General features: G+C 42.7%; 1 protein-coding gene and 1 long non-coding RNA gene across 5 annotated transcripts in view; one reads left to right on the top strand and one right to left on the bottom strand.

Moving 5' to 3' along the window:
- NALCN (sodium leak channel, non-selective) overlaps positions 1-23,700 on the bottom strand; it is a 298,865-nt gene that overhangs the window by 201,982 nt on the left and 73,183 nt on the right. For all 4 annotated transcript variants that reach the window (XM_084767995.1, XM_084767997.1, XM_084767996.1 and 1 more), the window contains 2 exons: positions 7,318-7,460; positions 7,087-7,191 (listed from right to left, as the gene is read on the bottom strand). In XM_084767995.1, coding sequence (XP_084624121.1) covers positions 7,087-7,191; positions 7,318-7,460 — 248 coding nt within the window. The remainder of the gene's footprint in view (positions 1-7,086; positions 7,192-7,317; positions 7,461-23,700) is intronic.
- Positions 1-23,700, top strand: part of LOC311589500 — a 55,699-nt gene that overhangs the window by 31,492 nt on the left and 507 nt on the right. The window contains exons 2-3 of the long non-coding RNA XR_014776571.1: positions 14,966-15,080; positions 16,582-16,707. This is a non-coding gene — a long non-coding RNA (uncharacterized lncRNA). The remainder of the gene's footprint in view (positions 1-14,965; positions 15,081-16,581; positions 16,708-23,700) is intronic.

The raw sequence follows: 23,700 nt of genomic DNA, 5'->3' as shown, positions 1-23,700 counted from the left end.
TCCAGGGCACCAGATGTACGTGTGAAAGTCAGACCCCATTCTCCACTCAACTGTGGAGAATGTCCTGTCCATTGGCTAGATCTGGGTAGGGGTTTGAAGTTTACGCCTATATTGTCCTTGTCTGGTGCCATAGTTTGAGCGGGACCCTGGGCCCAAATCTGCCTATCATAACGTTCTTCTTGTAGGTTTCTAGGACCCTCTGGATCCTTCTACTTTGCTATTCTCTCATGCTTCTATCATCCAGAGTCCCAATAAGATGTCCTCCCCTCTGTCCCAGTTTCCTGGTAAGTGAAGACTTTCGTGGGACATACCCCTTGGGCTAGTAAGCAGATATAAGTGAGTATATACCATTTGACTCTTTCTGCTTCTGGCTTAACTCACTCATTATGATCATTTCTAGTTCAATCCATTTGTCCACAAATTTCGGGAATTCCTTGTTTTTAATAGCTGAGTAGTATTCCATAGTGTAAATGTACCACAGTTTCTTTATCCATTCTTCTACTGAGGGACACTTAGGCTGTTTCCATGATCTGGCTTTATGAATAAGGCAGCTATGAACATGGTTGAGCAAATTTTCTTGATATGTGCTGGAGCATCTTCTGGGTATATTCCAAGGAGTGGAATAGCTGGGTCTTGAGGAAGCCCTATTCTCATTTTTCTGAGATAGCACCAGATAGATTTCCAAAGTGGCTGTACTAGTTTGCATTCCCACCAGCAATGAAGGAGTGTTCCTCTCTCTCCACATCCTCGCCAACATGTGGTGTTGCTTGAATTTTTGATCTTAGCCATTCTGATGGGTGTAAGATGGATTCTCAGAGTTGTTTCAATTTGCATTTCCCTGATGACTAAGGAGGTTGAGCATTTCTTTAAGTGTTTCTCAGCCATTTGATATTCCTCTGTTGAGAATTCTCTGTTTAGTTCTGAGCCCCATTTCTCAGTTGGGTTATTAGGTTTGGTGGTGTTTAATTTCTTGAGTTCTTTATATATTTTGGATATTAGATGTTTGTCAGATGTAGGGTTGGTGAAGATCTTTTCCCAGTCTGTAGGCTGTTGCTTTGTTCTCTTGACAGTGTCTCCTGCCTTACAGAAGCTTCTCAGCCTTATGAGGTCCCATTTATTAATTGTTGATACTAAGGCCTGGGCTGTTGGTGTTCTGTTCAGGAAGTTGTCTCCTGTGCTAGTGTGTTCCAGGCTCTTCCCCACTTTTTCTTCTAACTGACTTAGTGTCTCTAGTTTTATGTTGAGGTCTTTGATCCATTTGAATTTGAGTTTTGTGAAAGGTGACAAATATGGGTCCAGTTGCAATTTTTTACACATAGACATCCAGTTAGACCAGCACCATTTGTTGAAGATGCTATCCTTTTTCCATTGAATGGATTTGGCTTCTTTGTCAAAAATCAAGTGACCATATGTGTGTGGATTCATATCTGGGTCTTCGATTCAATTCCACTGATCAACCATCCTGTTGCTGTGCCAATACCATGCTGTTTTAATTACTGTTGCTTTATAGCACAGCTTGAGATCAGGTATGGAGATTCCTCTGGAGGATCTTTTATTGTACAAGATTGTTTTAGCTATTCTGGGTTTTTTGTTTTTCCATATGAAGTTCAGAATTGAACTTTCAATGTCTTTAAAAAATTGTGTAGGTATTTTGATAGGGATTGCATTGAATCTGTAAATTGCTTTTGGTTAGATGGCCATTTTTACTATGTTAATTCTCCTGATCCATGAGCAAGGAAGATCATTCCGTCTTCTCATGTCATCTTCAATCTCTTTCTTCAGAGTTTTGAAATTTTTTTCAAACAAGTCCTTCACTTGCTTGGTTAGAGTAACTCCTAAATATTTTATATTGCTTGTGGCTAATGTGAAGGGTATACACACACATTTAAATGAAACAACTGAGGTACCCACACATTTAAATGAAACAACTGAGGTGCACATTTACACAAAAAATCTTTGACCAAAGCTATCATTACAAATAGTTAATCCCAGCTGTCTATTTACAGAACTTACTTTCTCCTTAGAATAAATCCTAAAAGCTATTCTTGGTGGTAGAACCAATAACATCCTTCATGAATGGGCTCATTATGAGGACGTAGACATAGCTGGAAAAACAAATTAGTTAAAGTGACCTTTAAAGAGCCTGCCATGATTCTGGAATTCTCCCTCTAAGAGCAAATGTCAAAACCTATGCTGTCAGTCACTGGCTAAGAACACTCTGCTGATGCCTCCTACACTGTCTTGTCAGGCATAAAGCACCCCTGGGGCTAATATTTCCTTTCATTTGTGGAAAACTAATTTTCTCTGTTAAATTATTTTTTTTCCAGCAGACCAAAATCAAATGAATCAGTTTAATTGTCAGCAAAATAGTTCTGTGAAGGTCACCCTGTGTATTAAATAAAGTAACAGAAGTGCAAAAATGTCCCACTTTGCTTAGCTCTCAAACCATACAGTGTTTAGGCTGGTCAATATGTTGACAGCAGATCTTCGAGGTTGGAATTGGGCTAGCTAACACAGGCAAGAATCCCAAGGAACTTAGATCTCTGGGTGCATGACAGGTGTGACAGTGGCCATTCTCTGTCTGTCCTCCAATGCCAGGGTACTTTTATGAGGTCACTAAGCCTCCAACAGAAGGGCAGTTCTTATCCTCTCCTGGAAGCTCATATTGACCAGGTGATTACATACTAGCTCACAGGATCTAAGCAGAGTCTTCCTGTTCTTCCTGTACTTATTTTCTCCTGGGTTATAATAGATGTAAGAGTTATGGTAGACTACTATGTAACTATGGGAAAGGAAACTGTGTAAAGTGGAACAGAACGGTGAGATAGTGGGTGGGTGAGGACTGGTTCATAGGGATCAAACAGTAAACAGACTTTCAAGCCTTTGGTAGGTTCTGCTTGACTCTCTTCTAGGTGAGATGCTCCCAATTACACCTCTTAAAACAGTATCTGTGATGGACCTTGTCACCCAGCAGCCAGACAGAGACGTTGGCTTGGGGCTAGAAGAGGGAGGACACATTGACAGTGGCCTGCAACGGCTAAAGGAAAATGAGGAAGGATCTCACAGTGAGTAATAGTCACGATTGGGCCACCTGGATGGAGGCTCGTGTTACCTACAACTAGACAAGATAATTCCATTGTCCATCTTGGTAATTTTTAAAATCTGCAGTGTGGAAACAATACTAGTTCCCACTTTATAATATGGCTGTGGGAATTAGTAAGATGGTTTCTAAAGTCACTATACTATGCTCCCTGTCATAGCTGATATATTTTAATATTGTAAGAAGTTTGTATCAATTAGTGGGAGGGGCATTGTCCATCACAATGTAATAGACACCAATGAACTCTCTGGTAGAATTTTGCAATGGGCAGCCTGGCTTACAAAATAGTTTAGAATACTTTTTTTTGGTCTATGGACAAAATATAATCCTACTCATCAGATTATCCCTTGAGGTTAGGTAAGACAAGTAATGTTAGGAGGAGGGGAAATCCTGAAAAAGTGAATCAAGATTCCAAACCTAAGATGTGAATACGGTATGCACACTGTGGAGAAAAAAATTCAATTTATCTTGAAATCATTCTGCTTTTCAAAAAAGTATTTTAAAGATAGACCATTTACTAAAATCAGGAGAGTTGACATTTGGCTTAGTTTCATTGTCAAATAACTTATTTAGTCCACGGAAGGGCAGCACGTACACTCGGGGAGGCTGAGGCAGGAGGACTTGCCACGTGCTTGAGCCTGCCTCAGTTATGGAAGGAGTTAAGACCTTATCTCAAGACAAAATAGAAAAAGAAATCAGCAAAAGAACAGATTTACTGAGTCAGTCTCGCAACGCTTAATTATCCCTCCTGACTTGCTGTGGTAAGTGCTTCATGCCCTCCCCAAGGCTCCTCACTGGAAGGAGCTCACTCTTGATGACCCCGGGACAGCCTTTCTCTGAGCTGAACCCCTTAACGGCCTTCTCAGACATCGGAGTGGTTTCCACACATTCATGTGGAAACTGCCGGCTTTGGGACACTGAGCCATTTTCCCCTGAGTTGATCATCAGGCTGTGCGCAGTGCTTCTTTTCTTCTGGGTGAATCAGCTCTTTCCGCTTTTGCTCATGTGTCTTTTATTTTCATCTCTCTTTTCTTCTTGCTGAGCGCCACACGTTCTTACAGAGTCTGATCTAGGCAAATTCTGAGGATGTTGACAAAGAAGGGACAACTCGAAATCACGCTTTTACTTGCATCAACTCTGCCCTTATTCGTCTCCTAACCCAGCTAGAGAACAATTCAGATACTATCTGTCAGGAAGAGTGCTCAGCCACCGATGACAGTCTCAGGGACACTGGTCTCTTCACACAGCACAGCTTACTTGCCGGAACTCCAAAAGGACGTCCTCGGGCTGCACTCCTTATGAGAGGAGTCCTCCGTGCTCCCTTCTGGTACACACAGGGCAAAAGCAGTCAGAGTGCTCTGGGGCTTTGATGGGTCTTAAGTGGAGTCGGCGGCAGTCTAGGTGACGAGATGGCAGATACCAGAAGTGGGGTGTTGAGTGAGGGGTGCGAGGTCTGGATTAAGGAACTGCTACATGTAAAGCTTTTCTAGCTCACGTCTGCACCTAGTTACATCCAGTGTTAGGACCACACCTTAAATAGTAACGTGAGGAATTCCGTAGTGGACTGACACTACAAGGTACATTTTGTACCGGAATCTGAACCTGTACACCAGATGATTTCTGAGCGTGTGACCACAGTTTTCCGCACCAAGAACTGTGCAAGATGGAGTCACTGGCCCCGGCACAACGCAGACAGGTGCATGAAATCTGAATCTGAAAGGCTCACTTTTAGTTTGCCTTCCTTTTTTCTGTGCACTCTCTGCACAAAAGTTTCGCAAGCAATATTTCCTTAATTTGTTCCTACATGGCTCCTCAGAGGCATTTGGTAGTGACCAAAGGAAGATACATTCCTTTTATATTTTTTAAAGAAAAAAATCACGGATTCTGCTTTGCCTTTGAAATATCAGGGCCAATTCTCAGTGAACTGCCGATATCCAAAGACCTCCTATATCCTCGGCATGTACATGTGTGTGCCCGAGTGTGTATGCGTAAATACATCTCTACCCACATGGCTGTCACGGGCAGTTCAGCCATTTAAAGGCAGTGCCGAGCCTAATATTCCCAGTTGTTTTTAGCTTATTGGTGAGAAAAACACATTGAACATGAATTTCCCACATAACAGATAAGGGCAAGAAATGACTTTCCGTCCCCAAAGCTGCGTAGCGTTTAGCAATCGTCGTGGTCTGGTCACCTCGAAGCCTATTTGGTCAGAATTAGACTCTTCTGATTTAGTGCATAAACCAATGAAAGAGAAGTCCAAGCTCTGAATTTGGTCAGATTTTACAAATGTAACAGTCATGGCAAATGTTCTGCCTTCTTTCTGTGCACACAAAAGCTTCTGGGATTGCAAGAGGTGACTGAGCAGCGGTGGGCGGAGCCTGAGGCCAGTTGCTAGGCTGCCTAAGTGGTGTTTTACCAAGAGGCAGCCTGCAGGAGCTTTGGTTGCTTAGCAACCGGGTCCTCAGCCATAGCATTTTTCTTAATGAAGGTTTTTCAGTTTTCTCTGTGATTACCTCTCCTGAACATCCAGGCTCATTCTCTCTTGAAATCCTGACTTATGCTTCCGCATTAAGTGCAATTTTTGCATCAAAATAATTTCGAGTGATTTTTTTTTTCAAAAATTTCACATTTTTTTTTGTCTTCTATTATAACTGCTAGCTGGTTTGTTGCTTTACTTTTCCAGCTGTGATTTCATCTGTCAGAGTTACTTAATAAGCAAAATATGGTTCTAGGAACATTTTAGGCCATCACCTGGGACCACTGCATGTAAGAGCAGCACCCAGAGTTTTATGTTCCATTTACATCGCAATGCAGGTCACAGAAAACATGCCTGCCAAGAGGCTACCACCTCAGGAAGGACCTGAAACTTCGTTACACCTCACAGTAGGCTAATAGGGGCCAGACAAAGAATAAGGGCTGCCTGGATTGATTGCCTGAAAGCTCCACAACACGGCATCTGTGACATAACCTATGTAGCATATTAATTTATTTATATGGAAGTTAGAGATCATTTTGACATGCTTTCACTTGTAACAAAGGTTGTGTAATTCTGATATCTATGCTATCATAAATGTCAGTTTCCTATGTCCGATGGCAAAGCATTGCTAAAAGTTTAATCAAAAGGTTTTCAAAATAAAATTTTCGCTTTGGCCTTTCCATTGAGATCTTTACACCAATAGATCTATAGGAGCACTTGAAAACTTATTTTTCATAATTTAATCTCAAAATAATTATTATAAAAATTAAATTGTTTCCTTGATAATTCTGGAGTTTTCTTTCTTGTCTCCTTGTACCCATTCTGTAAGACTTGTGAGCCTGCCCTTCCTGTTTCTAAGCAGCAAAATGTGAAAACAAAAATAAGAAAGTAAATGACAGGATGTCAGAATGCCTCATCCACAGTTGAATGCTCTGCTGCTTTTGTACGTTTCAGGCCATCTCTAGTTTCTGGGGAGCAGGAAGACACACTGAATAGATGCTGACTTTTCACGAACCACTATCATGCTGTGGGGCCGGGGGCGGGGTCTTCTTTATAGCTCCTTATACCTTAATTGGTTTGTTCTGAATTAAATGCATTTGCAACATGTCTAATCTTCTATATAAAGCCAGCTGTATAGGCTTGAGGGAATGCTAATACAAGCTCATAAGAATGGAAACTTCCAGTTGTTTTATTTACTCTGGAAGCCTTTGAGGACTTGTGGTCTCAGAACAAAATCAAAGGTCCATAATAAATGTGGTTGGCAATTTTGGCTTTGTGTTGAAGCCACTAATGGCACTTCTCAGCAGCTAGATGACTTTCAGCACACCACAGGGAAAGTCTGGGATGACTGTTCTGGCTTTCAAGCCTTTCACCAGCATGTGCAAAGCACTCTCCCACTGTGCGATACTGCAGCGTCCCATGCCAGTGCGGCATTCCCTGGGGCTCCACTGCTATGAGCACGGGATGGGCCTGGGCTGAATGGACTGTGGTCACCCGGATGAAGCCATACCTGTGTGGTGGCAGTGGAAGTTGTGCTGCTCCGAGTCCCCCACATTTGTTGAAACTGCACTCTGATTTCTGCAAAGGTCTCAATGATGACAGCGATGAACACATTCTGAAAGGTAACGACAAACTACGTTTACCAAACACTAGAGATGGAGAAGTCTAGTGATCAAATAAACCAAAAACTCCTGCCGAACACCACCACAGTCACGTGCTCTGAGCACAGTCTTTCTAGTACCTTAACAAGCCAGGCAAGGAAGAAGATCAGCGTGATGAAATAGAAGTAGGAACGCCAGCGGGGGAAGCTGTCAATCGCTCTGTACATGAGGAACACCCAGCCTTCCTGAGAAGAAGCCTCGTAGACTGTGAATATACTCGTGCCTGTCGAGACAGGACGGCAGACTGAATCACCATCGGCTTTTGAAATGAGAAAACATGTCTCAGACAGCCAACAGTTATTGCGTTCATTGTCTCCATAACAGACGCTCCTCTCAGAGGGATTAAACTTATGCTGTGGCATTTTGTGTTCTCGGGATTTGGTAAAGCTGTGTCTGACTTCCAGCCAGGGCGATTTCAGGATCACCAACAACAGGACGGTTTTATGTCTTTAGATATTTAAAGGCACTTAGTACAGGGAAAACAAAGCAAATGTTGAAACGGGGTAGCAGAATATTTTGAAAATTGAGTGGCATGGAAAGTCAGCGCTTAGGGCTTCGTACTTTGCAGGTGGCAGAAACACCTGGCATACCTTTACCCACAATGGAGTAAGTCTGAGCAGTCACATTCTCACTGGGGAATGGAACCACCTCAGGCTGCAGCAATAACATGGGTGGAAAGCCTCAGGGCTGAAGCTGCTCAGGCACGGGGCTGTAAATTATCCCATGGTGCCTTGCAGCACTAGCACTAGCTTCTCACTGAACACCTGGTAATGACCTGAAGTTTATAATACCCAGAGAGCTGTAGAGCAGCTGGTTTAAGAGAACACGAGACAGTGAGCAGGAAAAAAAAGATACGTTTTGTTCTGTACACACAGTGAAACGCTTCACAGAGACTGAAGAGCCATATTCAGGGGTACTTAATGATTGTTTGGAGAAATGGACTTAACCCCATCTTTCTATATATCTAACTGACAGCATCACTCCTTTTCACTCCATGACCTCTGTGCACACGCCTCCCTTTCCTGTGCGGATTAACTGGCAGTTTCTGTTGAGCCTCAACAATGATGTATAATGAGTTCCCCATACATTTCAGGCGCCACCATCATCAGCAGAACAGAAACACACTGTTCAGTAACACTTGTGAGAAAACGTAGAATCTGCTGTGTACTTAAAGTTGTTTATAAAATGAGTGTAATGTGTATCCTTCAAAAGACTGATAGATAAGCCAGGCGCAGTTGTGCACACCTGTAATCCCAGTGCTGGGGGAGGCAGAGGCAGGAGGATCTCTGTGAGTTCGAGGCCAGCCTGGTCTACAAAGGGAGTCCAGGACAGCCAAGGCTAACACAGAGAAAACCTGTCTCAACCCCCACTCCCAGAATTATAGATATATGACTTCAGTAAGTTTGACCCCCCATGAAGAACTTGCATCATTATGGAATATAATCACTATCCACCAATGAACACTCTATAAGAAACAATGCAATCAAGATATTCATGTGTCGGATGACCAAACTAAGAAGGCTTGGAAGAGTCATGTTGGCCTCTTCACCCCTGTGTTCTCTGTTTGGAGAAAGAAGGGTGAACATGAAGGAACACAAAGCTGTTCTGGGTGAATGCAGGGATATATGGTGGAAAGTCACTGCGAACGTAGACAGTGAGGAACATGGGCCCGAAATAAAAGCAGAGAGAAGGAAAGCCGAGTCCTAAATGGTGAATTCTCACTACAAAATCACTTTACGTAGAATATTCCTTGTGCAGAATGTAACTTGCTTTATGTACTACCTCTATTTTTTTTACATTTATGTTTGATATATACTTAAATGCCTTGCATATTCATGGGGTATGGCACAGCATTTTAATACATATTCATAACATGTAAAATAAAGTGAGAGTACTTGGCATTTGGGTCAACTTTCTTATAGCTATTTGAGATAGAAAGTGAATTGTTGGCTGGGGAGATGACCCAGCAGATATGGGTGCTAGAAGCAGAAATCCGATGATCTGAGTTCCATGCCTGGGACCAATGTAAACAACCCTGATATAGTGGTGGCGCCCATAACATCAGAACTCTTACTGTGAGATGGAAGGTAAAAACAAGCTAAAGGGCCAGCTAGCCTGAAGCGCATGGTTCAGTGACAGAAACAAGAAAGTCAGTGTCTCAAAACAAGTTAGAAGGAGAAAACTGTCTTCCAAAAGTCGTCTTTTGATCTCTATATGTGCTGTGGTTTGTATCATCATCAAATGCACCGCACCACACCACACACACACACACACACACACACACACACACACACACACACACGTTTTCAGCTATAGCTATTAGTATGCTATTGAATGTAAGCAATTACTCCTACTGCGTTGCACACATCTGTTACTCACCAACATTTTCCCCAGGCTATTCTTTTATATACTTCTATGAGACTGATTTTGTAGCTCCCACATACAGTTGACAATATGAGGTATACAAGTTTCCATTTTAAGACTCATAGTTTTAATTTGGTAGGTTATTACCATAATAGTTGGTTTTATAAAATATGTTTAGCTAAGGAAGGTCTCTGTCTTTTTTATAAGCATAATATAAGCTTTGTTATTTATTTTTTACATATACATTTATATTATTCTACATATATACAATAAACTACCTATAGCAAGAATAACCATGACACAATCAGGAATTATAGGTAGCATTTGGTTTCAGGTGTCTCTAGATTCCTACCTGCTGCAGGGTGTGGCTGGCAACCCTGAACTTTCCTGCCCAGGGGTAGGGGCTTCCTCCACTATATAGTACAGATATCTTGGTTCCCTATTCTGCCTCTGTCTGTCTGTCTGTCTGTCTGTCTGCCTCTCTCCCCCCCCTCTCTCTTCTGCTCTGCTCTCTCTTTCTATATTTCTCCTCCCTCTCTCTGCATGCCCCCCTCCCTATCTCTCCTGCAAGGCAGCTGAGAGCTACTTCCATTAAACCTGCATTTATATATTACAACTTCCTTTTGCAATTAGCTCTTTCTGTTGTTTCAATAAGGTAGGAATATGGGAGGTGGTGACAAATGCATATATTATCAACTACTGTGGACCTTTTGGAGAGAAGGAAACTGAAGACCATCATTTGTTGAGTATTTTGACCTGGAACAGTGATAAGACCAGAAACTGAACTTGCTTATCAGGTCACACACCTGAAAGTTATGTTTTTTATATCATATTCTATTTTTTTCTTGTTTGAAATTAGACTGGAAGAGATTAATTTCTATTGTTATCTTTATTCGCATAAAGTCTATTCCTTTATGAAGGGATAAGGGTAAGGTTATAATATATCAAAGAACTTATACAACATGACCCTTTCACAGACAAAGGCTGAGACCTGAGCAGCACAGGTAAGCAATAAAAATAAATAGCAGAAAATGGTAAATGCACCACCAGTTCATGTTCTGAACACATGCAGCACATTTGCCGTCATAGACTTAATACAAAGGACAATTTTAACATAAACAATTTACATCCATTATTTCCTCCCTAGTTATTGAAGGGAAACAGAAAAGTGGCTGCAGAAATCCATTATGAACAACTATTAAAGTTTAACAGCTTTAACAGTGGTGCATTATATGGTAAAATAGGAATTGTCAACGTAAGATTAACGCCCCTTCTCGAGCCTGACTGTGTTACATCTACAGGGAAGATGCTATTTAGAATTAAGGGTAAAATAATATGTGCGTCATGTAATCTTGACGCTTTCGCTCCACTTTCCCTAATTCAGGAAAGGGAAAAGCAGGAGTCAGTAGTAACCATGGTGGAGCTCAAACAGCAGGTGCGTTGATAAAATAGAAATGGGAAAATATCACAAAAAGGACTCCGCAGGATGATGGTGACTGCTGAGAGACATGGTTCTGGCCACTGCGATTTGGCTCTGGGGGTGTCACAGCAGGTTGTGGGGTCAAAGGAAGAGAGTGCAGCTCTCCTCCTAACCCCTCTGTGGCTGGCTTTGCAAAACACAGGGAAAGAAAAGCATCTCAGAAGAGGCTGTCAGAGGGTTGAGCAGAATTTAAAATGGATACAAGTGAAGTATGTGATCTTGTTTTCCATGGCTAGTGGTGGCTGGCCCTGGGAAAGAGGCTATGCCTCTGTCCTGGGGCCTCTGGGGCCTGCTGTCTACCTGTCCTAGGCTACATTCCGCTGGCTGCTCAGCAGTCTCCTCTTCAGCTACTTTGCCTCTAAAGAACTTAAAGTGACAGTGCCCAGAACTTCCAAAGAGATGTAAATTCTATCAGCTCACTACTGTGACCACCCTGATGTTAAAACTCACTAGTTTATGTTCTGTTCCGGGCATTAAGAAGTACTCAGGACACGTCGTCAATAAATTAAGTAATGATCTGTCTGTGAGTGTCTGTGTGTCTGTGTGTACATATCTGTGTACATTTATGTGTGCATAATGTGTGTGTTTACACGTCTGTACATGCACATGGAGGCCAGAGGTTAAGCTTGAGTGTTGTTTCTGAGTAACCATCATCCTTGGATTTTGGTTGGTTTGTTGTTGTTGTTGTTGTTGTTGTTTTGAGACAGTCACTCGTTAGCCTGGGTCTCGCACATAGGCTAGGCTGGTTGGCCAGTGAGCCCTAGAGATCTGCCTACCCTACCTCCCTGCACTACCATGCCTAACTTTTCACATGCATGCTGGGGATCAAACGCAGGTCCCTGTGCTTTTCCCTTATCTACTTTACTGAGCTGTCTCCCCAGCCAGCTGACCACATAGGTCTTGAGAGATATAAAAACGGGGGGCTGGAGAGATGGCTTAGAGGTTAAGGGCACCACCTGTTCTTCCCAAGGTCCTGAGTTCAATTCCCAGAACCACATGGTGGCTCACAACTATCTATAGTGAAATCTGGTGCCCTCTTCTGGCATGCAGGGGTACATGCAGGCAAAACAATGTATACATAATAAATATTTAAAAAGAGATATAAAAACATTTCTCAATATTTTCTTTTTGAAAGAAAAATAACTGCTTGCTTATTTCACAGGTAATTTAGAAGCATGTGGAATGATTTTATAGTTGACTGAGTGTATTCTCTGATTTTCAAAATTAAATATGTGATAGACAATCTTTAAAGCCTAACCCTAACCCCACAATAAGAGGAAACACGGGAAAACACTGATACGTAGAAAGCATTTTCTGTAGATGTACTTCATTGTACTTTTTCGGTCAGTTTTCATTATGAAAGTATAATTTCTTGCTAAGACTGCCACTTCTTGTTAAATGAATGATGATTCTCTGATAGTCCCTGAGAACATAACGCAATCTCTTGTGGAGAATGATGTAGCACGTTCCCAACTGCTCCAGCTCAGCACACCCTTCAGGCACAAGCTCAGGCTGTGAGAGGGATGAACGCCAGAACGCGTGTCGGCTCACCATCTCTACTTCCACTCACTCCTTCTGGTCTCCTGCGCCGATGCTTTGAGCTCATCATAAAAGAAGAATCCAAATCTACATGTAGATGGTAAATACTGACCTCGGAACGTTCTGTAGGGCGTCTCTGCTTAGCATTGGATATAGCATGTTTTTGTGGCTTGAATTTAAGTTTATTCACATCTGTTTTGATTAGATTTAGTATTGTATGTATTGCTTACCTATTTTCTTATATATTATTTATTTATTTGTTTACTTTGTGTGTGTATGTGTGTGTGTGTATGGTGTGTGTGTATGTGTGTGTGTGTATGTGGTATGTGTGTGTGTATGTGGTATGTGTGTGTAATGTGTGTATGTGTGTGTGTGTGTGTATGGTGTGTGTGTGTGTATGGTGTGTGTGTAATGTGTGTATGTGTGTGGTGTGTGTATGGTGTGTGTATATGTGCATGTGTGTGTTGTGTGTGTGTGTGTTGTGGTATGTTTGAGTGGTATATGTGTGTGCCATTGTGCACTCAAGCAGAGTCTAGATGAAGATGCCTGCTTTCTTCCTCTATCATTAAATCCGCTTGGTTTTATGAGATATATGGTTTTCTAACTGAACCCGAATCTCACCACTTTGGCAAAGGAACTCTCAGGATCCAACTGCCTTTGCCCCTGCACACTGGAGACACTGGTGTGCTAGACCGCACCTGATGTTTTCACGGGTCAGACCCTGTTGCCTACAGAGCAGGTGGTCTTAGCAACTGACTCATCTTCCTTCCCAGACTACTTCTGCTGGTCCTTTTCTTAAGGAAAAAGTTTTAAGAAACTGGTTTTTTTTTTGTTTTTTGTTTTTTGTTTTTTGTTTTTAATATTCCTGTTTGGTTTTCCTTGTTATGAATTACAAAAGTAAATTAAATCATTTTTAAATGATATGCACAAAATTGTGGTAAGGATTAATTTTAAAAAATGTAGCAACTATATGTCTGGGACTACCACTAATCCATAGCCAAACACAGGCACCCATGGGTTTGATCTAATAGTGGACAACACGGCTTTAATCCTGTTTCTACTCTAAAGGCTCGTGGCTGAGGACCCTGATCCTCATTGTACTGTGTAAGAAAAGGAGGAAACGTTAGGAAGTCAGGGTCAATACAAGGTAACTAGGCCTTTGAGGTCCTTGGAGGAGATTAAAGTCGTTTTCTTTCCTTCCCCCCCCCCCCAACAGCTGGTGGAAACAGACACAGAGACCCACAGCCAAATAATAGGAGTTTTGTGGAAAAGTAGGAGGAAGGATTGAGGGATTTGAAGGTGTCAAGGACATCACAGTAAACTAACCTGGGCCAATGGGGACACAAGAGACTAAATCACAACCAAAGAACATGCATGGGCTGAACCTAGGCCCCCTACACATACGTAACAGATGTGTAGCTTTGTCATCATGTGAGTCCCTAGTAGTGGGAGTAGGTGATGCCTCTGACTCTGTTCTCTGCCTTTGGATCCCTTTCCGCTAGCTGGGCTGCCTTGCTTGGCCTCAGTAGGAGAGGACGCACTTAGTCCTGCTGTGACTTGAGGTGCCAGGGTGGGCTGGTACTGCTTAGGGCCCAAGCTTCTCTGAAAAGAAGTAGAGGGTGGGACTGAGTGGAGAGGAGGGAGGGGGCTGATTTCAGGCTGTAAAGTGACTAAATAAATAAATAAGTGAAAATAAATGATATATACTCAGGTAGTTTTTTCCCAATTTTAGTCACCTTCTAATCACACTCTGTAGGAACCAGGCCCGACTGGGCTGCCGGCCTGTCTTGCTGTTTCATGTCCTGTTTCTAGCAGCTTCCATGTCTGTGTTTATCTTGGTTAGCTAGTCATGTTTACTGCTCTGAGAACGCGCCCCTCCCTTCCTCGAGACTTTTCCTCCTGTGTGCAATCACCTCTTGAGGGATTTCACCTGGGAGGAGGATTCTTGTTTTGTTGCCTATAAGAAGGCTCTTTGGAACTCTGAGACGAAGAATAATAAACCGCTGCCGTGGCTGCTGCTGCGGCTGCTGCTCTCTTAGCATGAAGGACCCGCTGTGTTATAGTGTGTGTGTGTGTGTGTGTGTGTGTGTGTGTGTGTGTGTGTGTGTATGAGTTAAATCCACAGTTCCTCGCCCTGGACTTGGTACCGTGGTGGCGCAGCGCCACAACATTCTTTATAATACCTGGGGTAGAAGTTTATTAATGATGATGTGTTCAGCATAACAAAATTAATAAATTATTAATTATTTGAAAACCTAAATAAAAGTAGTTGTCAGGAGGCCATGTTTATTTTCAATGTACTGGATTTTCATAAAGACAGTGATCTGATCCCTGTATTTCTGCAGCTTCCTGTCTCATCACGTGACCCCTCCCTCTCAGAAGCATTCCTCCATGGTTTCTTGCTGCCAAAGGGAGGCTCACCAAGTCTGACCAGAAGCCACCCTCACCAAACCCAGCCAGGTAAACCCACTTTAGTTTTGCCTTTAAGTATCTAAAATTAGGAGCTAAATAAACCTCCTTTGTTTATAAATACCCACCTTCAGGCATTTTGTTTTATATTCAGAAGGTGGACTAATAAGAGGGCGAAATATGCTTCTGAAGGAATGTGGGAGGTTGGCGTTGAGGATATATGCTAGAGATAGCACAATAAATATTGCAAATGTCCAAGGTCTTGGTCTGTATAATTACCTACACCTTCACACTCCGGTTTCCTAGAGGAACCAAGAGATCAGCTCTCAGCATTTATCTTATCAAGTCGTGACCCCTCCAGTGACATGTGGCATGGCACTTCCAGCTGCAGCCTTGGGCAGGCAATACCCTATTCCATTGTGCGATCATTAGAACCCAGCTAGCAGCCACTTGGTGAAACACAGCAAGCTTTGGGCACCTGAAGGGTCAGCTGCTATACCGCTTGCAACGGGCTCACCCTTCAGTCACCAGGCCAGGTGACCGTAAGTTCTTGTTTTTCTTTTTGGTATTTATTTATTTATTATTATAATTTATTCATATGACATCCTGATTGTTATCCTCTCTCTTGTATCTTCCTGTTCCCACCTTCCCTCCCTCCCTCTTCCGCCTACCCTGTTTCCCTCCCCTCTGATGTGGGGGCCTCCTCCCCCACTGGCTGACTACAACCTCTCAGTTCTCATCCTGATAGCCTGCATCCCCTTCCTCTCTGTACCCTCATGGTCTCCTCAGCAAGGGGAGGGGATTAAATCAGGAGCACCAGAGTTCATGTCAGAGGCAGTCCTCACTCCCCTCACAGCCCTGGAGAGTGAGCTGTGCCTTGCCTATATCTGAACAGCGGGGCTAGTTTCTTTGCATGCATTGCCCTTGGTTGGTGCCACAGTTTCTGCAGGCCCCCTTTCTAATCTACATTCCATGTAACTGATCTGCTGGTGTTTTCCTTCCCTGTGTGGTGAATTTCATCTCTGAAGGGGAGAAATATTTGGAGGGCGAAATGACAATATTGTTGTCATCCAAGCATCAACTTCCCTTAAAACTTTCTAAACTTTTTATTTGTTTATGTTTGTTTTGTCTGTTCCTCCCTCAGCATTTTCATAGATAAGCTGATTGACTTCAAATCTTGGGATTTGGGGTTTCAGCAAATCCCTTAGCTGGAAATGAGAAACAGCCATAACATATTCCCTGCCTTCTGCACATGATGTATCAGACACCCCACTCCCGTAAGCAGCTGGAAACCCACGGACAAAAAGCCAAGAGCATAGACAACCTCAGCCCTGACCACCAGTTAATGCTTATTTTCTCAACGCAGCAGCAAAGACTGAATAAATCTTTAATGTGGTCAGATAACAGAGTTCAGGCGAGGCACCTGGACTTTGAACATCTTTGTACTGTTCAAGATAGGATGGGCCAGGCTTGGTCGGGCTTCCATTCCCTTTGATGCATTTACATGTATAAGTAAGCCCCGTCTCATTCTCCCACTGCTTTCTATTGTTAGCCCCTAGAATGGTTCCATAGAACAAGATTTTCATTAAACTACAGAACCAACAGAAAGCAAAACAAAACAAAACAAAACAAGTCTATTCAGTGGTTTGAAGGGGAGCACACCAAAGCCATGCGGAAGGTAAGTTCTACTGTAAGTCGGGACTTAGATCTACTTCCAGGAGGTGTCCGTGGGAAATAACAACCACTATGAAAGGAGGGCCATGGACTCATTTTGTTGGGTCTCTGATGCAGAGCTCTTGAGCTTTGGTGTTAGAGGCATTTGGGAAAGGATGCTCTCTGAGCAGGCCTGTCCTGGGCATTGCGTAATTAAGTGAAGTAAACCATCCTTGATCTTTCACCCACAAGATTCCCGAAACACCACAACCTCCAAATTCCTTATTACATGATCACTGTCAGTTCACTTTTTAAAAAACCACAATTAGGAGAAAATTACTTTTAAATTAAACTATAACAAATTATTACGTGTGTGTGTGTGTGTGTGTGTGTGTACCTGCCACAGCATACAAGTGGTGGTCAGAGGAAAACACTGCAGAAATATTTTTCTCTTCCTCCACCATATGAGTCTTGGGGTTAAACTTAGGTTTTCAGGCTTGTTGGCAAGCAAGCACCTTTACTCACTAAGCTATCTCACCAGCACAGCTCTTGCAGTTTAACGATGATTGCTCACATATGTTGCTCAAAATATAATTCAGCGAGAGAATGCTTGTGAAGAATGCACAAGTCCCTGAATTTAGTTGCCAACACTGAGGGAAGAAGAGAGAGTTTTAATTAAAAATAAAAAGAAACTTTATATCATTTGAATAAAACAAGTGGCATAAAATTTACAGAACTCAATTATAACAATCCTACTTTTGTCATTGACTCAATATGAGGCACAGATGTTTTCATGGGCAAACGTAGAACAGACTAACCCTGAACCCACATTTCTGTGAGCTGCCTAGCAGCCCTCAGCACAGGGACATGCTGGCCTCTTCAAACCCAGCCGCAGCATATGTGCAGCAAAGTGGCTGCTTCCCTAGTTCCATTTTAACCTGACTATTAACTTGCAACTCAAGGCCACCTATTGATAAAGTACATAGCTGAATTTATTTATGTATTTATTTTTTCAGTTCTGCAAGCTTTCAGTGTCCCATCCTCTAGTTATCTGCCTGTGTGGGATATCAGTTCAGTCAACCAGATTCAGTTACAGACTTAAGTAATATTTCAGCCATGGTCATGGTATGAATTACTTTCTATCATGTTGTTTCTGCCCTATCAAACTGTTCCTTCCTCACTTCAGCATTTGTTAGGGGTGTGTGTGTGTGTGTGTGTGTGTGTGTGTGTGTGTGTGTGTGTGTGTATGTGTGTTTTGCTGATGCTGCTGATGTCTACATGTATGCACATGTTTATGTGCAGGTACATACATCTTTGCAGGGGTGTGATTATGACGTATACAGATACTGGGATTTTCCTTCCTTTCTTCCTTCCTCCCTTTCTTCACTTTACATCCTGGTTGTAGCCCTCTCCCTCCTCACCTCCCAGTCCCTCCCTCCATCTCCCCTATCCTCCCTCCCCTATTCCTCAGAAAAGGGGAGCCCTCCTACCCACCCACCCCACCCACCCATCAAGTCACATCAGGACCGAGCACATCCTCCTCCCTGTGGCCTGGTGAGGCAGCTCCACCAGAGGGAAGTAATAAAAAAAAGCTGGAAAGATTCTATGCCAGAGGAAGTCCCCAACTCCCCTCAATAAAGGACCCACATGAAGCCTAAGCTACCCATCTTTGTAGGAGGCCTATGTCCAGTCTACCAACGTCCTTGGTTGGTGCCTCAGCCTCAGCAGGCCCCTCTGGGCCTGGTCAGTTGGCTCTGTTGGTCTCCTTGTGGAGCTCCTGTCACCTCCACGTCCTTTTCTCGCCCCCCCCCCCACCTTTTCACTAAACTCCCTGTGCTTTGCCCAATGTTTGGCTGTGAATTTCAGCATCTGTTTCAAGGCACTGCTGGGTGGAGTCTCTCAGAGGACAACTCTGCTAGGTTCCTGTCTGCAAGCACAGCAGAGCATCATTAATAGTGTCAGGGGTTGGTTCTCTCCCATGGCGTGTGTCTTGGGTGGGGTCAGGCATGGTTGGACCTTCCCTCAGTCTCTGCTCTATCTTTATCCCTGCACATCTTGTAGGTAGGGTGAACTGTTTGTAGAAGTTTTTGTGGGTTGTGTTCCCCTCCCTCTACAAGGAGACTTGTCTAGTTAGAGGGTATCTTCTTCAGTCTCTATGGCCCCTGCTTCCAGGACTCTCTGCTAGAATCCCTCTCATATCCTCCTGGAGCCTACCCTGAATTAGGTCTCCAGGTTGTCACAGAGATGCCCCTGCCCACAGTCTGTCTTTTCTCCTGCACAGGCCTTTTGTCCTCCTGACCCCACTATCCCAAGGCCTGATCTCCACCCGCACATCTCTCTATGATCCCTCTCCTCCCTTGTTCCCTCTTTTCACCCACTACCTCTGTCTATCCTGTTTCCCCTCCTGCGTGAGATTTAAGCATCCTCCTTTGGGTCCTCCTTCTTACTTATCTTCTTTAGGTCTGTTCATTGTAGCATGTTTATTCTGAACTAGATGGCTAAAATCTACTTATAAGCGAGTACAGACCATGTGTATCTTTCTAGGTCTGGGTGACCTCACTCAGGATGATCATTTCTAGTTCCATCCATTTGCCTACAAATTTCGTAATATCTCTACTTTCAATAGTTGAGTAGTATTCCATGCTGTTAATGTACCACAGTTTCTTTATCCATTCTTTGGTTGAGGGATTCTGGCTATTATAAATAAAGCTGCTATGAACATAGTTGAGCAAGTGGCCATGCATAGTGGGGCATCTTTTGGGTGTATACACCCAGGAGTTGTATAGTTGGGTGGGTCTTGAGGTAGAGCTATTCCCAATTTTCTGAGAAAGCTCCAGGTTGATTTCTAAAGTGGTTGTACAAGTTTGCACTCCCACCAGCAATGGAGGAGTGTTCCTCCTTCTCCACAACCTGCCAGCATGTGCTCCTTTTGCCACATTATTCTTTAATCCTGAATTTGGTGATCATTGATTGGCTAGGATATCTAGCCAGTAATCTCCGGAGTCTGCACTGAGGTTACAGCACACACACACACACACCCATGTCTAGGATTTACTAAGGTGCTGGGGATCAAAACTTAGGCTTGGCCATCATCTCAAAGACTTCCACATTTACTTCCTCACATGAATCTCAAGTATCTTCTCAGATTAATGGGGTCCCTGGTGATTGTAAGTCCTTTTATAGTGCAGAAAAAATGTAAAAGCGAGAGAGGGGGAGTCTTTTCCTTTTTTGTTTGTTTCTTTTGTTGTACATTTTGAGACAGTGTCTCACATACTTCAGGCTTGCTTCAAATGCCTGATCTTCCTACCTCTCTCCTGAGTGCTCAGATTATAAACATGTACAACCATGGCTGGAAGGCAAGATAAGTATATTCTGAAGGCTGATATGTTCACTAAATATAATAAAGCTTTTCAACCAATGCTGACTGTATTCACTTTCAAGAAATGAGGACATTAACACAGGAACTAGCAAGAAGGCCCATCTTAAACTGCAAAAATTTAGTGAACAACATATGAGCTAAAAATTAGATTATTTGGAGTGATGTCACCTTTTGAATGTCCTAATGAATAATTTACCCTAACAAGAGAAACCTTTATGAACAGTGTACTCTACTTCTTGAATTCATGTTTAGTTTCTCTAACGTGTAACCCTGAACATATTTAACTTGAATGTTTTCCCTGTGATGTAACCTGTGATAGACTGATGTAACCTCCTAATGATAATGATCTTCAACACAACTGTTCTGCACACTCAACTACCAAGTACTGTGACTTGAGAACTGTCACATGAGCATCAAAACAGCAAAGCAAGCTGGAGCAAAACAAGGTCTATCTTTTCCATTACTCCTGAGCCCGGAACAAACACAAAAGGACTTACTTTGTTCTAAGCACTTTAAAATGCATCAGAGGTGTAGGGAGATGGCTTAGTAGTTAGGAGCAGGTGTTGCTCTTCTAGAGGACCTGAGATTAGTTCCAAGCACCCACTTGGTGCCTTACCACTGCCTGTAACTTCAGGTCTAGGGCTCCAACATCCTCTTCTGGCATTTGTGGGTACCCACGTTCATGTGGTACAATATGTACACTCAGGGGCATACGCATAGACTCAAGCAATCTTTAAAATATGCTTATAAATCTAATGTTTCTGAGCTATACTTAGTTTTTTGATGGCACCACGGTGTCTCACTTGTTGAAATCAATAAATCTCCTGAAACCGGTCAGTATGCAGCACTAAAATTTTGCAGTAAAATCAGAGAGCATATAGAAAATGAATATGTATGTTTACATATATTTTCTAAGTTTAAAATTGTGTAGGTAATAACATTTGTTAGTTGGAATATGTTGCTTTAGATGTGGGAACTGACTAAACATCCCCATTATGAGTAGAAAATACCCTTAGAAAGGAGAAGTGAGATCTTTAGCGGTTTTATTCACACATGGAAAAGAAGTGTTGACATCGCTGGATGCTGACATTGGCAGGGAAGTTTGGGTATTAAATTAGAACCATTCCAGGGATGTCAGGGCTACATGCCAATGCAAATACTTCTCACTTTCTGTGCCTGGGTACTTTCCAGGCAGACTGAGAGCTTCCTTAGGGTGCAGGGCAACCCTTCTAGGCACCCTTCTGCTTGCCTTTGAGGAGCAGTGGCTCCAGAGCAAAGAGGCTTCTTGGGATTTATTTTCTGACTTAATGAGCCCACGCTTACCACAGCTCATGTTCTGTTCCTCTCTCTAACACCCCAAGTATCCATGATTTCATATTCATATGGTGTTGGACCAACCAGGTCACCATGCTGGCCTTGGAGTTATCAGATTTTCCTGGGCAACCATGACACTTGTGGGCCCAGCACTAAGTCACTATTAATTAGAAGCCTCTATGTTTTCTCTAAGGGGGAGTGGAACTGACAGCGCCAGAAGCACAATTACTTTTGGTGCTTGCTTTGTCATCAATTTTTGAAAGTTTTATTAGGAACTGGTCAAAAGAAACACAAACAAAGAAGCCACGACTTGGTAGTTACAATGTAAGAATTTCATTGCAAATTCAAAAATTGGAACTAGGTACTTGAACATGTTGGATTAAAATGAGAGCTTTAAGTTAACGAGTGTAAAGGCATGCCTATCTGCTTACACTTAGTCTAGTCAGCTTGGCCACGGTGCTAAGAACACAGACAGCACAGGAATGAAGAAAGGTCTCAGTAGCACCAAGGCTGAACTGGCTGATGCAGCATTAGAAGTTTTAGCAAGCCATTTGTTGTTCCTCTCCACTAATAATTTTATTCCTCATACCTCAACATTTATCTGTGTTTCTGCTAGATTTTCTAACAAACTATTTCATATTTTATATATGAAACAATTGGTTAGATGGAACAGGAGCGAAAGAGAATGAAAACTTGACTCATTCAAGGATTTTGGGGTTTTGTTTTGTTTTGCTTTTTGAGAAAGGGTTTCTAAGTGTAGCCCTTGCTGTCCCGGAACTCACTCTGTAACCAGGCTGGCCTGGAACTCATAGAGATCCACCTGCCTCTGCCTCTCATGTGCCACAGCCACCTGGCCTTATTCAAAGCGTTTGCCTCAAGTGCCCACTGTATTATATCACAGCAAATAAATTTGGAGCCAAAGAGCTCTGGGAAACTGTGGTCTTGCCTCTTATCCTTGGAACGAAGTGCCTTTTATGTTCTCATCAGGCATGTGAGCAAGACTATTGTACACAGCAGAGACAATCTGCTTGGTGACACTGCCTTATTATCAAGTGTGTGGACTGGGGACCCTGAAGAGCCATCAGGTATTTGTAGAGTGGCTGATGAGAAGACATGAACTTTTTATTACTGCACAGGAGGACAACGGATAATCATAAAAATTACTCCCAGAAATGCTAGTTAATTCCAACACAGAGAGAAACATGTCTGACAGATGAAGCGCTTACTTAAAGCTTTCGTTATTTTCATTTAACTAGTTACTCAGCAGGTGTAGCTTATTATTTTTCCCTGTCAGTCAATGTGGGCTTTTCATAAGTCTTTTAAAAGTGTGTGTGTGTGTGTGTGTGTGTGTGTGTGTGTGTGTGTGTGTGTTGTACCTTACAAATCACTTTTTAAATCAGTTGTTTGAGCTGTAACATCCACTGTTTAAATATACAAAAATGTTTGCAATGGTTTAAAGGGAAAGATTGCTAATATTAATTTCTGATGTACTGACAGAGATGTTCTAATGAACCTGCATAAGAAATAAATTCAGTGAAATTAGGAAAGAGAACACCTCAGCTTTCCCCTCTTTCTGAGGAAATGGAGCCAGATGTTTGTGCAAACCTACTGTTTGGTCCGGGGTTCATGTATTGCCTTTTTAATACTGATGGATATTTAGCACTTACAAATAAATTCTGAGTGCAGCAGGTGCATCTTCTAATTCCCTTAAACTTAAATGCATTGGCCACTGCTGTATGGACACATATCTCAAATACCCAGAAAATTTAGTAAAGTTTAAAGGGTCACAGGGTTTTTCTTTCTGTGCATACTGTGGGAAAGGCCTTTCATGTGGCATTTAATATGTCTAGGGAGCAGCTTGTTGGGGCCTTCCTTGCCTTGAACTCCACAGCCAAAGGATTGGCTCGGCTTTTGTCTTGAGTCTTTACAGAGGTTTATGAATGTATCACAGAAAAGAACTAACCTACCTCTACCTCAGGATAGCGCACCAATGATAGTCTAGGCAACATTCAGTAGTATCAACCAGGACAACTCCTGGCCATGAATCTAAGCTCCCTAGGACTTTCAGGAAGATGCCAATGGAAGAACCATCCTACAAAATGCTTTGATCTGTATCAATACATGGAAAGCTCATTCTCACCAGTCTCCTATTTTTAAAATAAGGGAATGGTGGCTCAATGAAGCTGAGCCACATCCTCTAGTTGGCCCAGAGAGGAAGCCGGCATCCTTATTGCACTGGACTCATGCTTGCTTTCACAGACAGGCCCTTCTCACTCTGCCACGAGTGCCTGAAACGTCTGACTTTCCTGGCTTGGTTTTGAGGAA

This window comes from Acomys minous, assembly GCF_964271855.1.
Source record: "Acomys minous genome assembly, chromosome: 18".
NCBI lineage: Eukaryota > Metazoa > Chordata > Mammalia > Rodentia > Muridae > Acomys > Acomys minous.
The sequence above is the reverse complement of the archived record's forward strand: the minus strand, read 5'-3'. Positions and strand labels throughout refer to the sequence as shown.